The sequence below is a fragment of the Motacilla alba genome, chromosome 4, assembly GCF_015832195.1.
Source record: "Motacilla alba alba isolate MOTALB_02 chromosome 4, Motacilla_alba_V1.0_pri, whole genome shotgun sequence".
In the NCBI taxonomy this organism is placed as follows: domain Eukaryota; kingdom Metazoa; phylum Chordata; class Aves; order Passeriformes; family Motacillidae; genus Motacilla; species Motacilla alba.
Genome location: NC_052019.1, coordinates 67,052,865 through 67,068,353, shown reverse-complemented (window position 1 = coordinate 67,068,353; position 15,489 = coordinate 67,052,865). Strand labels below are relative to the sequence as shown.

The 15,489-nt window shown below is 41.2% G+C and overlaps 1 protein-coding gene across 2 annotated transcripts in view; it reads right to left on the bottom strand.

The window, feature by feature from the left end:
• TNIP3 (TNFAIP3 interacting protein 3) overlaps positions 1 to 15,489 on the bottom strand; it is a 48,375-nt gene extending 32,886 nt beyond the window's left edge. Inside the window, exons 1-2 of one of the 2 annotated variants that reach the window (XM_038136597.1) lie at positions 15,356 to 15,489; positions 135 to 220 (exon numbers count right to left, since the gene is read on the bottom strand). In XM_038136597.1, the coding sequence (XP_037992525.1) occupies positions 135 to 199 (65 nt within the window). In that variant the 5' untranslated portion in view covers positions 200 to 220; positions 15,356 to 15,489. Of the gene's footprint in view, positions 1 to 134; positions 221 to 6,969; positions 7,124 to 15,355 lie in introns of those variants that run through there. The other variant, XM_038136596.1, reaches the window with a different exon arrangement.

Genomic DNA, 15,489 nt, shown 5'->3' with positions numbered 1-15,489 from the left:
AGGCAGAGGACACTCACTGCATCTAACTCAATACTCTCAGTGTTATCAGAAGAACTAATACTACCTTGTGAAAGTGCAGGTGCCCCAAAAAATTTCTCACAAAGGAGTTTTTCCCTGTTACATTAGCACAGTACCTTTCCATCTCAACACACTGATGGGGGCACAGCTCCATGAAATCCTCTGCATCTTTCTTCTTCATTTTGAGCTCCTCACAGTGAATCTATTAGGAACAGGGAAGGAAAAAAAGCAGTTTTTAAGGGGAAGTAAAAAATTAACCATCTGAGAAGAAAAAGTTAAGTAACCAATTACAGTGAGAACAGATAACAATGTCTTGTATTTCTATTGTATTCTTCATAAACTACAAAATGGTTGATGAACAACCCAGGAATCTACTTCCTCCTTCCCAGCACCATTCTCTATTAAGTGCACCACTGTGTCTGCAGGGACAGTTCTGCAAGGGCAGAAGCAACAACAATCTCTGGCCGCTGTGACAAAAATCTACCCAAGGAACAAAGCTGCCAGCAGTTGCAGGAACATTGGAAGTGTTGCAAAAAGGGCTTTTATTAATCATCCTAAAAGAATCAATTATTTTTCATACTCTCGAATTCAAGCGTGTCCTCACATTGTCCAAAAAATTCCTACACTTTATGGAAGTGCCCAATAAAACTACTGCCCCAAAATTAAGAGAATTTGAGTAATGACTCTGATGTAAATCACTTGGAGAGAAAAGGAGCCACATGTAAGTCATTGAGCATGAACATGTTGTTTAAGCACTCCATAAGCTCCTAACAAGCTTCCCTCTGGTCAGGCAAGTTACTCTAAAGCACTGCATTTCCTAAGAGAAGGGAGATAAATGAAAAATCCCAAACCAAGCTCCCAGAGAAAAGGGCTGCTACAGGGTAACAGTAAGTTAAGATAACCCCTTGAAACTGGAGATTTTGAATTTGAACTCCAAAGATGAAAAAACCAAGCACCACCTCTCCATCTCAAGTGGAAGAAGACATTGTACAACAAGTGAGCCAACATCACCTGGACCAGAGCAATCATTCTGCTTCTGCGCTGCAGGCTAGTGACAGCCCTGGGTATGTTTCCTCAGACACCTCTAATTCATCAGAAAAGGAGCCCAGAAGCCTTATTCTTCTCTTTAGATCAAACAACATCATTATGCTGGTTGCTAGAACTGAACATTGACAGGTTTCATAAGACCTATCTTAAGGACAGCAAGGTGACCACTGAAATGAAGAGGGGAGCCATCCAGAGCTAAACCTGCTATTTATAAGCAAATCAGTTTTCAATTACAAGTCACTCTCCTTATTGGTAACATCAACTTAACGTGAAACCACTGCTGAACATTTTATAGAAACCATGCTGCTTCATCTATGTGCGGGGCAGAAATTTAAAATGAAAGGTTGCCAGCAGAAGATCTGAGGTGTTTGGCATCCCCCTGCCTTCTTAATTCCAATTCCTACAGGCATTTCACACATTCTAAATGCATCTGGTAATCACTAATTACAAGGATCCTATTAAGGAAAAAAAATGGCAATTCAGTTTCATGTGAAACTTGATTCCAGCTTGTCTGAGTTTTATGAGTGTCTGTTTAATCATAACACAATCACGTTGAAGTACAGAAAGCTGCATTTGATTGATTTCAATGGGGGCAGCAGACATGGGGGACTAGTGAGGATTAAGCCTTATTTTGGAGTGCCTGAACTTGGCCTGCATGTGTCTGACTAAAAAATATAAAATTTGAAAAACATTGACCTGGAATAAACAGTCTACTGCCACTGAAACAACAACAACAACAAAAAGCAAAATGACTAAAAGGAGGCAGAACGAAAAAAAAAACCAAAACTGACCCAGAACATCACAGAATTCAGACTGCTACTCCAGCCCTAATTTGTCCCACTGAGCTTTGACATTTCAGCAGTTTCAGATGTATTTGCCAAGCTGGGCACAGTATTGCAGCCCACATTAAAAGTATGCAGGTTAAATGTTACTGAAAATATGACACCCATGTTGCTAAGAGTCATGTAAGAAGCAAGCAACATACTGAAAAAGAGAAAAGCAGTGGTGAATGCAGAAAAATATATTTATTCAGTTATTTTGATATTTACTGGTTCTGCAGTGTAAGCCAGATTTGGGGGCCCTGCTAGGAAGCTCTCTGGGGCTGCAGTGAGTGCACTCTGGGTTTTCTGTGTCCCTGCTCCACTGAGCCAGGCAAACACAGACGAAGCTGCTAAGAGCTGTCAAGTCCCACGTCCCTGCGCGGCCCAGCTGCACACCCAGGCAGCATAAACATGCATTTCTCCAGAAGCCCTGCTGCTCACACTGCTGGGGTGGGGGACGTTGTGCAGGTCTCCTGACTCTTAGTCATATGCAGATTTTGCAGCTAAAATCCAAACCTCCACTTGAGAACCTGAACGAAAGAGATGCGACCCAGTCGTTGTGCCCCGTGCAAGTGTTTGTTATTAGGACAAACAGAAGTTTTTACAACCATAATATGCAGTGTAATGCTGTAGGTTTTTATTAGATCTGGCAGACTGAAGCCTAGATGGATAAAATTCAGCTACTTCAAAGAATTAAGGTTCTGTAAAAGAGAGGGTTGTAATGGTCATGTAAAGGATTGCCCAGAATTACATAAATTTTCTGCTTTCTGTCAAGGCTTTTAAGAACAGGAACACCCTGAAGTAAAACAGAATCAGTCCTGCTCACAGATTTATGGGGTTTTGCAATAATTGAAAATGTTTGTTAAGAAGTGTGTAGAATTTCCTTGGTGCTCGCCCATCAAATTTATCACAGCCCCAAGCCCTAAGTATTTCATAGATACACCCAGAAAAGGTCAAAAAAAAAAGCACTTTTTTTGGCTGGAGTATTAATTTGCATTAAAAACAAGTTTCCCACGTAGAAAAAACACATTTGAAGACGAAAAAAACTACATTGTTCAAGAAAGACAATGAGACTCACTAATTCTAATGAAATCTTAACTGTAAAATTGATTACAACCAGAGAGGCACTCATCACGCTGGTGTTTCAAAATATTTTCCAAAGTGCTTTTCACAAACATCCTTTTTGTAAATGTTAAATCCTGCACTGCTCTTGCCCCATTCTCTTTTTCTTTCCCCAAGTCTAGTTTTAGCTTAAGAGTATCTGATGTTTCCAAACCTTTGCTCATTTTACCCAAACTTGCTCAGTAATTCACTTTTATTTAATTTGTACCAAAGCAATATTTTGTAGGAATGCAATGTAAAATGAATGCCAGAGATGAGCCAGACCAAAAGCGCAGAAAAGGGGAAAGGAGGTGTTTGGTTTGGTTTTCCTGCCTAGATCAATTCCATGGTTCAATTTTACAGATCACCACCATCACCAGACATTGTCCCAGCAGAAAGAACAGAAAAGAAACAATATGCCAAATAAATTAAAGTACATGCTAGCAAAAGTCACAAAAGGAATAAACCTACTCATAAGTTACCTTTCCAGTAATACAAATTTTTCTGTTGTGAAAGCTGCAGGGCCTGTCACAGCCAGGCTGAGCAAATTTACCTCATTTAAGCATTACCCATATTGCAAAATAGCTCCAAAACAAAGTGGAACAAACACCATCACCAGTGCTGTTGATAAACAAGCCAGCAGGTTAGACATTATTTGCGTGTGACTGTCGTGTAGGAGGAGTGGGAGGGAGAAATGCATTATTACAGTAAATGTGATCAAAATGGAAGAATAACCAGAGAAATAAAAGAACATTTGATGAAAGAGAGCCTAAGCAGCAGTCACTGAAACTAATCTAAAACGGGAATAAAGCCTTCAAGACTTCTTTGATGAAGAAATCAAACATAAAACGTTTCTGCCATCTCCCCTTATGTAGATATTCTCAGGTTTGGTTCTCAGAGTAGCACCTGAGCCAGCCATTACCCTGCACGTTTTCTGTCCTTTGCTGAAAATGCAGCTTCACACACACAAACACTGCCTAGAAAAAGCCACAAACAGATCTGCCAATTGTCTCCTCCCCCTGTTATTTCCTGATAAAGTGCTGAAACTTCAATGTAAGACAGTTTCTAACTAAAATTTTAAATGCAAAGCTTGATTTTAGCCAAAAATAAAGAGTAGATAGTTTCCTAGAGTAGATAGTTTTGTCCTAGATAGTTTTGTCTTGCCTAATTTAATTTGGACAAAATGAAACTGGTATCTGCCCTGTGTGATGCAGGAAGATTTAATGCTGAATACCTTAAGCTGATGTCCATACTAAGTACAAATCTCCTTTATTAAGGTAACAGTAGATTTTGAGCAGCAATCCCTGCAAAGAACTTAATTCCCAGATGCCCTCCCATGGAGCTGTGATATCCACAACTTCATAAACAGTGCGGGCTATGCTCCCCCATACTGGGTTTGTGAAAATGCTCCTCTTGACACACACAAATTCATGACAGTGGCTTAAAAGAAAAACACTGCTTTAAACAATAGGACCTTATTCAAAATCAATACAACACTTGTTTCTTGAATTTGAACTGAGACAAAACCAATTTGCAGGCATGTTTCTCCCTTTGCCAACCAGCAAACTTCTAAGCATTTTTGGACTGAAGACCTCAAGAAGACCTAAAAGTAAGAAGATGATTCCCCAATGAGAATAAATCCCTTTAAGTTGAAATCAGTCGCACAAATGCCACCAAAAGGCCACCACAGTTGTGCTCAGCCATCACAGTTGTGCTCAGGTGATACACATTTTACACATCTACATTTGGCTTACCATGTCAGCCACCCCACACAGGCACCTGCACAAGCGAGTTTAAAGCACACAGACTCATTTGAAAGGCCACAAAACACGAGCTCAGTGCCAAAAATATCATGACCACACTTCCAACATGCAAAAGAGTCACATAAGAAGTGACCAGAGGAAGTTGCAAATATCGTCTCACCAAGCCATCAAAGTCACACACAGCCTACCTCAAAACACCCTCAGTACTTCTCCAGTTAAAAATGAGACTCCTCATTTTTAATATATTTAGAAGAGATCTTGTCCTCATGGCAAATGCTCAGTTCAGCTAAAGCCAAGTAGTGCACAGAGGTCTGGGTACAAAGCCCATAATACTTTGACCACACTTACTGTACACAATTTCTGTGGAAGCAAATTGTTAATAGAATACAAATTAATTTTTTTTTAAACTGTATACTATTTTGATAAAATAAAGGCCTCAACAATTATTATCTTTTCAATGCTATTTTCTCATTATCTGTGTCCAACTTTAATTTGCTCAACAAATTATTTGGAGGTGGGCAAGATGGGAAGGAAGTACTTATTTGTTCAATGTCAACTGTAAATAATGCAGTAAGAAAATGGCTTTTTATTACTATTCACTACCAAAGCACAGATAGGAAGCTTTCAGAAAGATAAAATACAGAAGAGAAAAGGAAAAATGCTGCAGGATAAAAGCAAGATTAATAACTATGATATTCACTGATAGCACCCAAAATGTGGGGATTTTGCTGAACAATTTTTAATAGAGATGTCACTGCAGTGAAACTGATGTCCTGACAGGAAAGGACAAAACTTTCTTGTACAATCCAAACCAAGAGATAAAAGTTAGGAAGTATCAAATCCATGACTTTGGAATCAAATCTCTGCAGTATAAGGAGGTAGAATATAAAAAAGTAATAGAAAGGAGATTGCTCCAAGTACAGGAGCCACGTGTCCTTAAAAATGGCAGGGACAGCCCTAGCTAAAAAAAGCAAAGCACCAAAAAGAAGGGATGTTTAACAGCAAGAAGACAAGAAGAGTTGATTTAGAAGAGGAATGCTGTTCTATGTAAGATTCATGCCCTCCAAACAAGCTTTAAAATCCCAGGACAAAAAAAACAAAACAAAACAAAAAACCACCAAAAAACCAAAAACAAAGCCAAAAAAAAAAAAAAAAAAAAACAAAACCAAAGGAGAAAGAAGAGCCCACAGCAAGGTAAGAACAATCCAAGCAGCCAATAGCAAAAAAACATTGGCATTTCTTGGCTGGCAGGAACACCAGTCCTAAACAACTCAAAAGCATATGTTGCTTTCCACATATTCCAACACTCCCACATTCTGGGTATGTGGTACTGCTGCTGCCAGAAATTTGGACTGTGCCAGCAGCATTTCATGATGTCCTTAGGATCCAGAATTGAGCCAAGGGAACATGAGAACTTATGCTTCCTTTTGGGAGGGAGGTAGAACAGTCTGGAGCTCCTACAGCTGCCGCAGCACAAACAGGAATGTGCCCTCTGGCAGCAAACAACACAGGCCCTGGAAAAAGGAGGTCGCAATACTGAAGCTCCAAGTATTCCCTAGTCAAGGTTAGGATGCATCAAAACTTCTGAGATCCAGCTTCAATACCTATTTACACGCAACATGCAAGCAAAATATCACCTAGCCCATTCTTAAATGCTATATGGATTATAGAAAATAATTTGTAGTAGATGCCCTAATGACAGAAATGCCTAAAGGAATCCTGTGCCTGCTCCAGGCAGAATCAGCAGCTCAGGGAACATGCCGAACTCCACAAAACAGATGAAACTTGCAAAGTTCTCAGCAGAAACCTTATCCAAAAAGGGGGATTTTGGTCAAACCCAGTATAGGTGCATTGAATTTTTGTACCACTAAATTTATGTCAAAATGACTGTTTAATACAGTCAGTAATATATATGGCAATATTATATATTATATATCCTTTACAGTTATAATATTATAATTGTATAATATTATATATCCTTTACAACTTGCTGTAATCTTCATTGTCCAACTTTATTCAGGAAAAGTAAATAAAAGAACATTCCTACAGTCATTCTCTATAAAGAGTAGGAAGAAATTACAAAGGCAATTGGGAAAAAATAAGGTTTTGGATTTGAGGTCTTTTTGGTGGACAAGAAGGGAAAAGAGGCACATGACTTCTCTCTGAGGCTAGAAGAGACCTACCAGTACAAATTTCCAATGAATGCAGCTGTTACTCACCATATTTAGGGAAGGTGTCCGTCTCTGCACTGCCAGGTTAGGACATCCCAGTCTCAAATAAAGGCTCTCTGAATCAAATGAGAACTAAGTGGCTTGGAGGCAAAAGTGTATCTGTGTATATATATCTCAAAGTTTAACCTACACCCCAGGCTTTAGGGAAACCCCTTTCCTAAAGTCATTCTACCATTGAGTGCACATTCATCTCTCTCAAACGCAGCCCACACAGATCTACTTGAAAGCACTGCTTGTAAGAGACCACAGAGGATTCCCTCTCATTCTTCAGATTAGCACGGAACAGTGACACAACGCTTCGCCCACGCACCAGCGAGAGCTGCTCTGTGGGAAAAGTGGTGGTCTAACATGGTGGAAAAGCTGCATCAACTCAAATTGAATAGAACACAAATATCAATCTAGAAGCACAATAATTTACTGTAAGGGGCATATAGGTCAGGGAGCCATTTCTAGGAATGTATTTTTATTGAGAACTTATGTTTCCCTTACAGAATCAGTGCTCAGTTTGACCAGCTACAGTCTCCTCATCAGCAGTGACATTCAGCTCTGCCCCTGACTAGAAACACCTCCCTATCATATCTGATTTTCATTCTGAGGAAGAGTGCTTGTAGAGGTGAAGGCTGCAGATCCCCTTCACCAGACAAGAAGTGATGCAGCATTTTCAAGAATCTACTATTCATTCCAGGCTATAGCCCCCTGCATACAGGAGTTGATTAGTCAAGTTTCACCGATGATAAAAATTATCATGCTCTCACCTAGAAGCGAAAGATTCACGATAGGTAAACTCAGAAAAACACTCATCTGTAAGTCTGATTGGTGTATCAGTTTCGGTTTTGATGACAACAAAACCTGTGCAGCTCTGCACCGAGGACTAAAAACCCTGCTGAGATTTTTAGGAGATTCCTGCTGTAACACTCGTGATATAACTGCCCTGAGAGCATTCCCATACTTGTAGCAGAAATATCTCAGCTGCTCAGGAGAGCAGAGTGGATCTTGTTCTGTCAAAGCACTTACTCAGCTCCTCACATGCACACAGAGAGCAGTCATTTGCAAATTCATGTTCAATTCACTGCAGGTTTGTTCAAACAAAACTATTCTGGAGGCATTTGCAATTATAACAAAGGAAATAACAGGCCAGGGTCAGGATCAGGATGTGAGAAACCAAGGTCAAATTCTTTCCCCCGCCTTTCCCTGAAGGGAGTTTAACTGTGTTTGTACCTCCTGGAACAATGCTTTAAGTGCTGGAGATACAGGGTGATTTCTCCAGTCTTTCGCAATAATAGTGTTCCATTTTATATGAAGCATTTACTTAATGACTTCAGTTTGATGGGTCACACATTTACCAACAAGAGCTCTGATTTACTGGCTGCCTGCTTAAAATAAACTTTAAAAAAATGCAACAGCATCAACATCTTCCACTTATCAGAACAGCATCCTATCCACTCAGCTAGCTCCACATCAGTCACTTGTTCTTACCCTGACCTCTTGTTTAATTTTATGTAAGTATTTTTAAAAAGCTGAACAGCCTCGACGGGGGACATTTGAAACCCAGCAAAGGCTCAGTAGCAAAGTGCTGGGAGGTGAGTGACACATACTCAAATCCAAGCAGCAAAAGAAACCAAAGCCAAGAGGTATCCTCTGAAGAAAAAAGCTTTTCCCACTGGATGACTGAATAAGAAGGGAATAGCATTAAATATTACTCAGCAATGCATTCACACAGAATACAGTGAATTAAGCCTTCTATGTTTTTGGCTGTCACTGCACTCCACTGCTTTCACCTTTGGACTGACCAACATGCTTAATTGCAATGGGACTGGAAATAGTTCAGGGCATGAGGGCATGGCTGTGATTTTGTCATCATCTGTCAGCTCAACAATGATGGGGTTAAACTAAAACTTTGCATGTGTGCAGCTCCTGGGTTTGTTATCCATCACCTATTCAACAGAACCATTGTGGTTTCTGCCAGGGACACCAGGAATAGCCACTTTCCTCCTCCTCATGCAGGGCAAGGTAAAGCCAGGACTGTTAAGGCTTTAAGGTCAGGTGCCTTCTTATGCCACCCCATGAGCTAAGACAAGTGACCAAAGATGAAAATTTACTCTGAGAAGCATTCCCTGAACAAAATGCAAACCATAAATATCTAAACTGGAGTCCTTCTGAGGCTGGACATTGCCTGCTGTGCTGGGCTACTCCAAGTACCAGCCATGTCCAAAGCAGGCACAGGCAGGGATGTGATGCTACATCTGTGCAGCAGAGGTTAACAGGGCACAGCATCCTTCCTGCTTCCAGAGAAGAGGAGATGAACATGTGGGCCTTTGCTTTCCTGTTAACAGCAGCTTCACAGCCCTCCTGACTCAAACAACTAGAGGGTTTTCTTTTTTACCTCCTGTAAACATTGGTGATATGAAAGTATTGACATTTTCAGCACAGCAAGGCAGGCACAACAAAGTGTTTGGTGGAGGCAGAGAAAAGCAGTCAATGGAAAATTTGAAGGGGGAACCCTTTCTTTTAACCTCCAGTGGAAAACTGTGGGGGTACAGCAGAAATCACCTTTTTACCTGACTTTCCCACTGCCCCCATTCAGAAGAAGAAAACCCCTTTGGCTACACCACACAGAACTGAATAATAAAAACTTCATTGTTTCTTAGGCATACCCAAACCACTTATCTAGAAAAAGGCCAGGTTGGATGGCTGCCATTCAAATTATTTTATTGTCCTCTGAAGAAATGCTTGTTGAGGGGCTTCCCATAGGGGAAAAATAAGGAAATGAGTTAGAGAAAATTTAATATAATGCAAAGACAACAGCTTAAAGTACCAGATCCTTGGTGATTTGTAAAGGGCTTAATTGACATGTAAGTATTATTCAGGAGAGAAGAGAGCACTACAAGAAAGAAAGAAGACTGGGGTGGGGGGAAAAAAGCAATTTCAATAGTGCTCAAAACACTTTGGGACTCCAGTATTCTGGAGAGGCAACTTAAGACTGATTTGCTACCCAGAAATGTTCTGAGATTTAGCGTGAAGCTGACACTTTGATACCACACTTAGGGCATTAGGAGATAGTTCTGCTGAAACAAGGCAGCCTGCTCCTCCACACAAGCCTTCCTTTCTCCCTGGCTGTCTGCAGCTGTCCTCCTCTCTCTCTGGTGCACGAATGAGGACTGCTCCCACGCACTCAGGGCTCTCTCAAGCTAAAATTCTCTCTTCTGCTTCACTCACAAGTAGGTTGGCTGCTCTTTTGTAGTTACCTATGTCTTGAACAGGGTCACATGCCCCAGATCAAGACGTAGCAGTGAGACAGCCAGTCTCAGCTGTCAGGTTTTTGAGGTGAACTAAACACTCAAAGGTGAGGTTATCTCTTATCCACTCTTCACACACTGTTAAAATATATTTTTGTGCTCACAGGAGAGGCTTTCTGAGGGAGGGAGATGCTGCTCCCAGCTCTACCCTAAATTTTAGCTAACTGCTTTGATTTTAGTTTGGACTAAAACAGCTTTTGCCTGAGATGTATCAGAAGTCAAGGCACTTCCCACCCATTTTGTTCCTGCTCACTGTGTGGCTTTACTGCTTAGCTGTGAACAGAAGACCACCCACAACAAAATCTCACTTCCTTATGGAAAAAAATGGAAATGCCACAGTTCCTTTATGAGGTCTTAGATGGTGATTCTATGAATTCTTAACTTTTACTCAAATATACTATTTCACTGGATTTTCCTGAAGATGCTCATGAAGTTGATACAATGTCAAGCATGAAAACAGGCTTTACATCAGGCCAGCAGCAGGCTGCAGCAGGAACAAGGTTTGTGGGATCATGAGAACAGCCCTTTGTTTGTGGGAACATCCCTTCCATCATTTGTCAATCCCACAAACTTAAAGCATGCAGCTTAGTGTTAGGAAGGTTCGACTACAAAACTTCTTTTCTTGCCAATAAGGCCACCTTGAGCTGGTTTCCCACTCATCTCTACCACTACATTTTTTACTCAAGTACTGCAGAGTTTAAATTCTGGTCCAAATTGGAATTAAAGCTAACTTTAACCAGTATCTAAATCCTTCAAGAAAGCATTTTCTCTTTCTGCACCAACTTCTGAGAGATTTCTTCCCTATCCATACACACTAGCACCTTCTTGCCAATTACCAAGAGAGAAAAGTCAGCCCTGGAGCTATTCTGAATTTACGACTCTCTACATCAATGACATCTTAACGTTTAGTGGTTTGACAGAAAAGTGACCTTTACTACATGGACGCATGGTATTTTTGCAGGAAGCAAAGCATTTTCACCCAGATTCAAGGACTGCCAAAACCTGCAAGTTGCAGACACTTCCCTGCCTTTTGCTATTTCTTGGCTGAGCTGCAAAAATGAAATCAGACACAGATCCCAGAAGACTCAGAATTTTCTCAACAACTTGATCTACCACAAAACAAAGTTTTTCTGGTCTCTGATTTTTATCTCAGCAGCAAGGAGTGCAATGAGCTACTGCGTTCACCCAGAACAGTGGATACCTCCACAGACAGGGCTGAGAACGGAATAAGGTGATAGACAACAACATGAGTCCAGGTTAAAAACAAAAAGAAAACAGAAGCAAAGTAAGAAAAGGAAGAAAGGAAAAAACTCTGATGAACCTTGTGAGAGATGGTGTTTGCCCTCAGTACAGGTGGCTGAATAGAGAAAGATGCCTCTACCTGGGTTTGCAGCTGCCCAAGGGCAAAGAGAAGTGAGGCTATCTCCGAGGAGGCATCCTGGCTGTTGGTGGACAGAAGGAAAGGTACCTTGGAGGAGAGGAAGGTGGGGAGATGTGACACATCCACATTTCAGATGAGAATTGTACTCTTTCCCAACTTCTCTGGAGGATTGGGTGACCTTTCCACAAGCACCAGCATTCCCCATAGCACTGAAGCAGAAGTTGTCTGCTCCACCTTCCCCATGAAGCATATGAATCTAATTTTCCCTTTTTGTGAAATCAAGAGTAATATCTGCTTACAACTCCGCAATATTGTTCTCCAAGTGTGTGGTAAAGCTAATAACCACACAAGACAGAGCTCTCTGGCTGTTAGAAGCCAGGTCCACATATTCCTAAGGCAGCTCTCTATCACATAAGCCTGTAGACACACACGCACAAATCTATAAAGGCAAACACTCCTATATATCCAACAAGCAAACTGCCTTAGAGCTGTTTCCTGTTACCAAACAAAAAGACTATAAAAATGAAGGAACTCCTGATCTTAGGCTGCTATTTCCACCTCATATGACCTTAATTTTATGGAAACTGTACCCTTGAGTTATTTAGATTTTACTCATAAAACATAGAGGCAGTGTATAGGCATTGGGGAACAATCAAGAAAAATGTAAAGCTTCTTTGAACAGCAAAGAAAAAAGTTGTTAAAATGATTAATTTTTATAAATGATGTAAGGAAAAGCCATTTGCTGGAGTGGAGATAAGGTGGTTTTTTTTTTTCTATTTTCCTTTAAGAAGAAAAAAAGAGAAAAAACCCAAGTTCTTGGAGCACTGAAATGTTGTAGCAAACCAAGTTCTACTTCCCTTATGTACTTCCCCAGCAATTAAAACCCAGGAATAACATTAAACACTGAGGATTGTTTTATAATGTAGGGATATTTATCCACCTATTAATCATGACCTTACTCTAAGCTTCTGCAGTTCTCTGGGCATCCTATTTTGAAGGAAGCCTTAAACCACAGCAGAGTGCCTGTGAGTCTGATAGATTACTACTTGTAAGTCTTCTAAATGTTTGCAAGCGTTCAAGGTTAGTTCAACCTAAACTCCTAAAAAAGCATATTCAGCCTTTGGTCCTGTTACCTGAGAGGATTCCAGCCAAGCAGATCAGGCATTATAGGGCATTGCTACAGGATTCTGAGTCTTCAGCAGGAAATACCTTTGAAGAGATGCAATCCCAAAAGCATTTTGGGGGTTGAGGGGATGGACTGTGTCCTCCCATTCAGCACAGGCACTCCTGTCAGAAAGTTAGGAACTGTCTCCCAGTCTGGTTCAGAGCAAGGCCCTTTCCAAGCATTCTTCCTAAGGAAATCCCCCCACCTTCAGCTCAGACTGTTTTTTAACTGCTCTCTTTCTTACAGCATTAGTCAAAGGCTATGGGAAATCGTACATCTTTGTGGCTTTTATTAACTTATTTCCTTTCCAGCAATATGCTGTAAAACCAGTAGTGAGACTCTCTTTAAATTCAAGTGTTACTGTGGTGCTATCAGCAGCCTCATGGTCCTTTTTCAATGCTCACTAACTACAGCCTTCAAAATCCTAATACTGAACACATTGATACAAAACGCATTTAAATGGTGCCTTTTGTAATCTGGGGGGTTGTTTTGCTGTAGCCTGCAGAGGTTCTCAGGTGAACTCTGAAAATAAGGAAGGAAATCCCGAGCTGAAAGAGGGTGCAAAGTCAGCATTCAGAGGACAGACCTGGGTTACCTGCATCCCTGACAGGACCAAAGACTACTCCAAATTACAATCTCCATTTCCTGTATGCACACAGAGGGATTTGGAAACTGGTCAAAACTCGAGCATGACAGAGTTCTGCAGCAGTTACTTCAGAAGAAAGAAAGTGATAGACTATGGTTTCAGAACATTGCAGCTTACAGCAGCCGGGCTAAACCAACAGTAATATAGATACGAGGATAGCCGGATTTACAACGAAGGAGGAAAATTGAAAGCAATCTTCCACATCTAAAAGAACCATTCTTAAAGGAATTCAATTTGAATCCCTAATGAACATACACAGACACAAAAAAGCCCAAACCAAACTATGCTTCTTGCTGAATGGATTTTAATAGCCTTTGCTAGAAACACACAAACTATTATGGTTTGGGGGTTGTTTTTTGTTTCTTTATGCTCAGCTTCAGAGATACAGAACTGCTTTTCAGCTAGAGATGGGTTTTGCTCTACTAGACTCCTAAGCTGCTTACTTGTTACTGGAATTGCCATTAGACCCCTGGTAAACAAATTAGCAGCAACACTGCTTGCTCACCCTACAACTCCCCCAGACCTTTCTCTGCTTTCAACTGCAACCTACGCAATGGAACAGGATTCTATTTTAGCAATAATACAACTTCATAGTTGGAACCCCCTTCAGTTTGAAGCAAACAGCAGTAGTGACTCATCACAAGGCATTATTTTAAAAAAAGGGGATTTCCTACTGAAGTAAAGCACCAGTGAACATCACAGGAGGCAAAAATCATCAAAGATCACAGTAAAGAGGGAGACCAAGGATTCCGCAGGGAGGTAATAAAAGCCTTTTTTTTTTTTTTCTGTAGATGTATTTCAGCTGGAGGCTCAGGATCTAAACTGGATTTGTTATTCTAAAACCGAAATTAGACACACACCAGAGCATGAGGCTTCACTCTGAAACCCACCGATCCAACACAGAGCTACTTTCAGCAGCCAGCAGTGGTTTTGGAGCTTTTGATTCATTCTGGATTCTGGCAGGGACAGAGCCATCACACACATCATCTTCAATATGGTACCTGACATAGAACTAGGCTTGGTTTAACTGCTGGACCAGGCAGCAGAGGGAAATGCTATCATTCCCAAATACCTGGGCTCCTTCCATGAGTCACAGCCAAGCACTCCGCTGCTTTCAGTAAGTATGAAGGTCACTCTCAAGTTACTGTTTCTAGTAAAGATAAACTCCCCTGCACAGCAAATGCAGGAGAGTTGTTGCAAACTACGTGGGCTGTTTCCTACGTAGACTGTTCATAGGAAGGAGCAGCCTCCTGCCTTGAATACAGATGCCAGCCATTAGGATTTTTAGTAACTGGGTGTTTGCCCTGTGGGTGAGGCCTTCAGAGCACTGGCATACCAGGAAGTTTGCAGTGGCATCCCATTTTTGGGGAAAGACAAGCAGGCAGAGCCTCAACCCAGAGCTGTTCTGACACTGGACCACAGTGCTACATCACCAAGTCACAACTTCGGTCTGCTTCAGTCCAGGAGAGAATGAAAACTGCCCAGCTTCATGGCCCTCCTGCACTCAGCCTCCCAACAAGAGTTGCTTTAGGCATCAACTTTGTACTAAATTCGGCTGCAAAAGTTCTAATTCTTCACTACAGAGAGATGGAAACTGGAGGCAACACCAGCAGGCCAATGTGTCTTCTGCATCTGCCCTCTACCTGTGCTATCTGCCTGCCACCACAAAACTGAGCAACCGTTCAAATATCTCACTTCCAAGTGCCAGGCATGGAAAGCAGGAAGTAAGCAGGAAGTATCAATACACATTGATTAAAAGGAAAGCAACATAAGGGGTGTAAAACAGTTTTATTTCTCCACAGGAGCTGCAGAAGAAGACCTGGCCAAAGTCTCCCCCAACTTGTTTGTGTATTATTAATTACTATATAAACTGAGATCAAACTCACCCCTTTGTAAAGCTGTTATTCTTTCACAGCAGTTTTGTGGAAGGTCTCTGAATAGAAGAGGTCCTCTAGACTGACTCATAGATTCAGGTGTTAGAGACCCCTTTTCACCTTTCTCAGGCTCAGCTGGCCCAGGG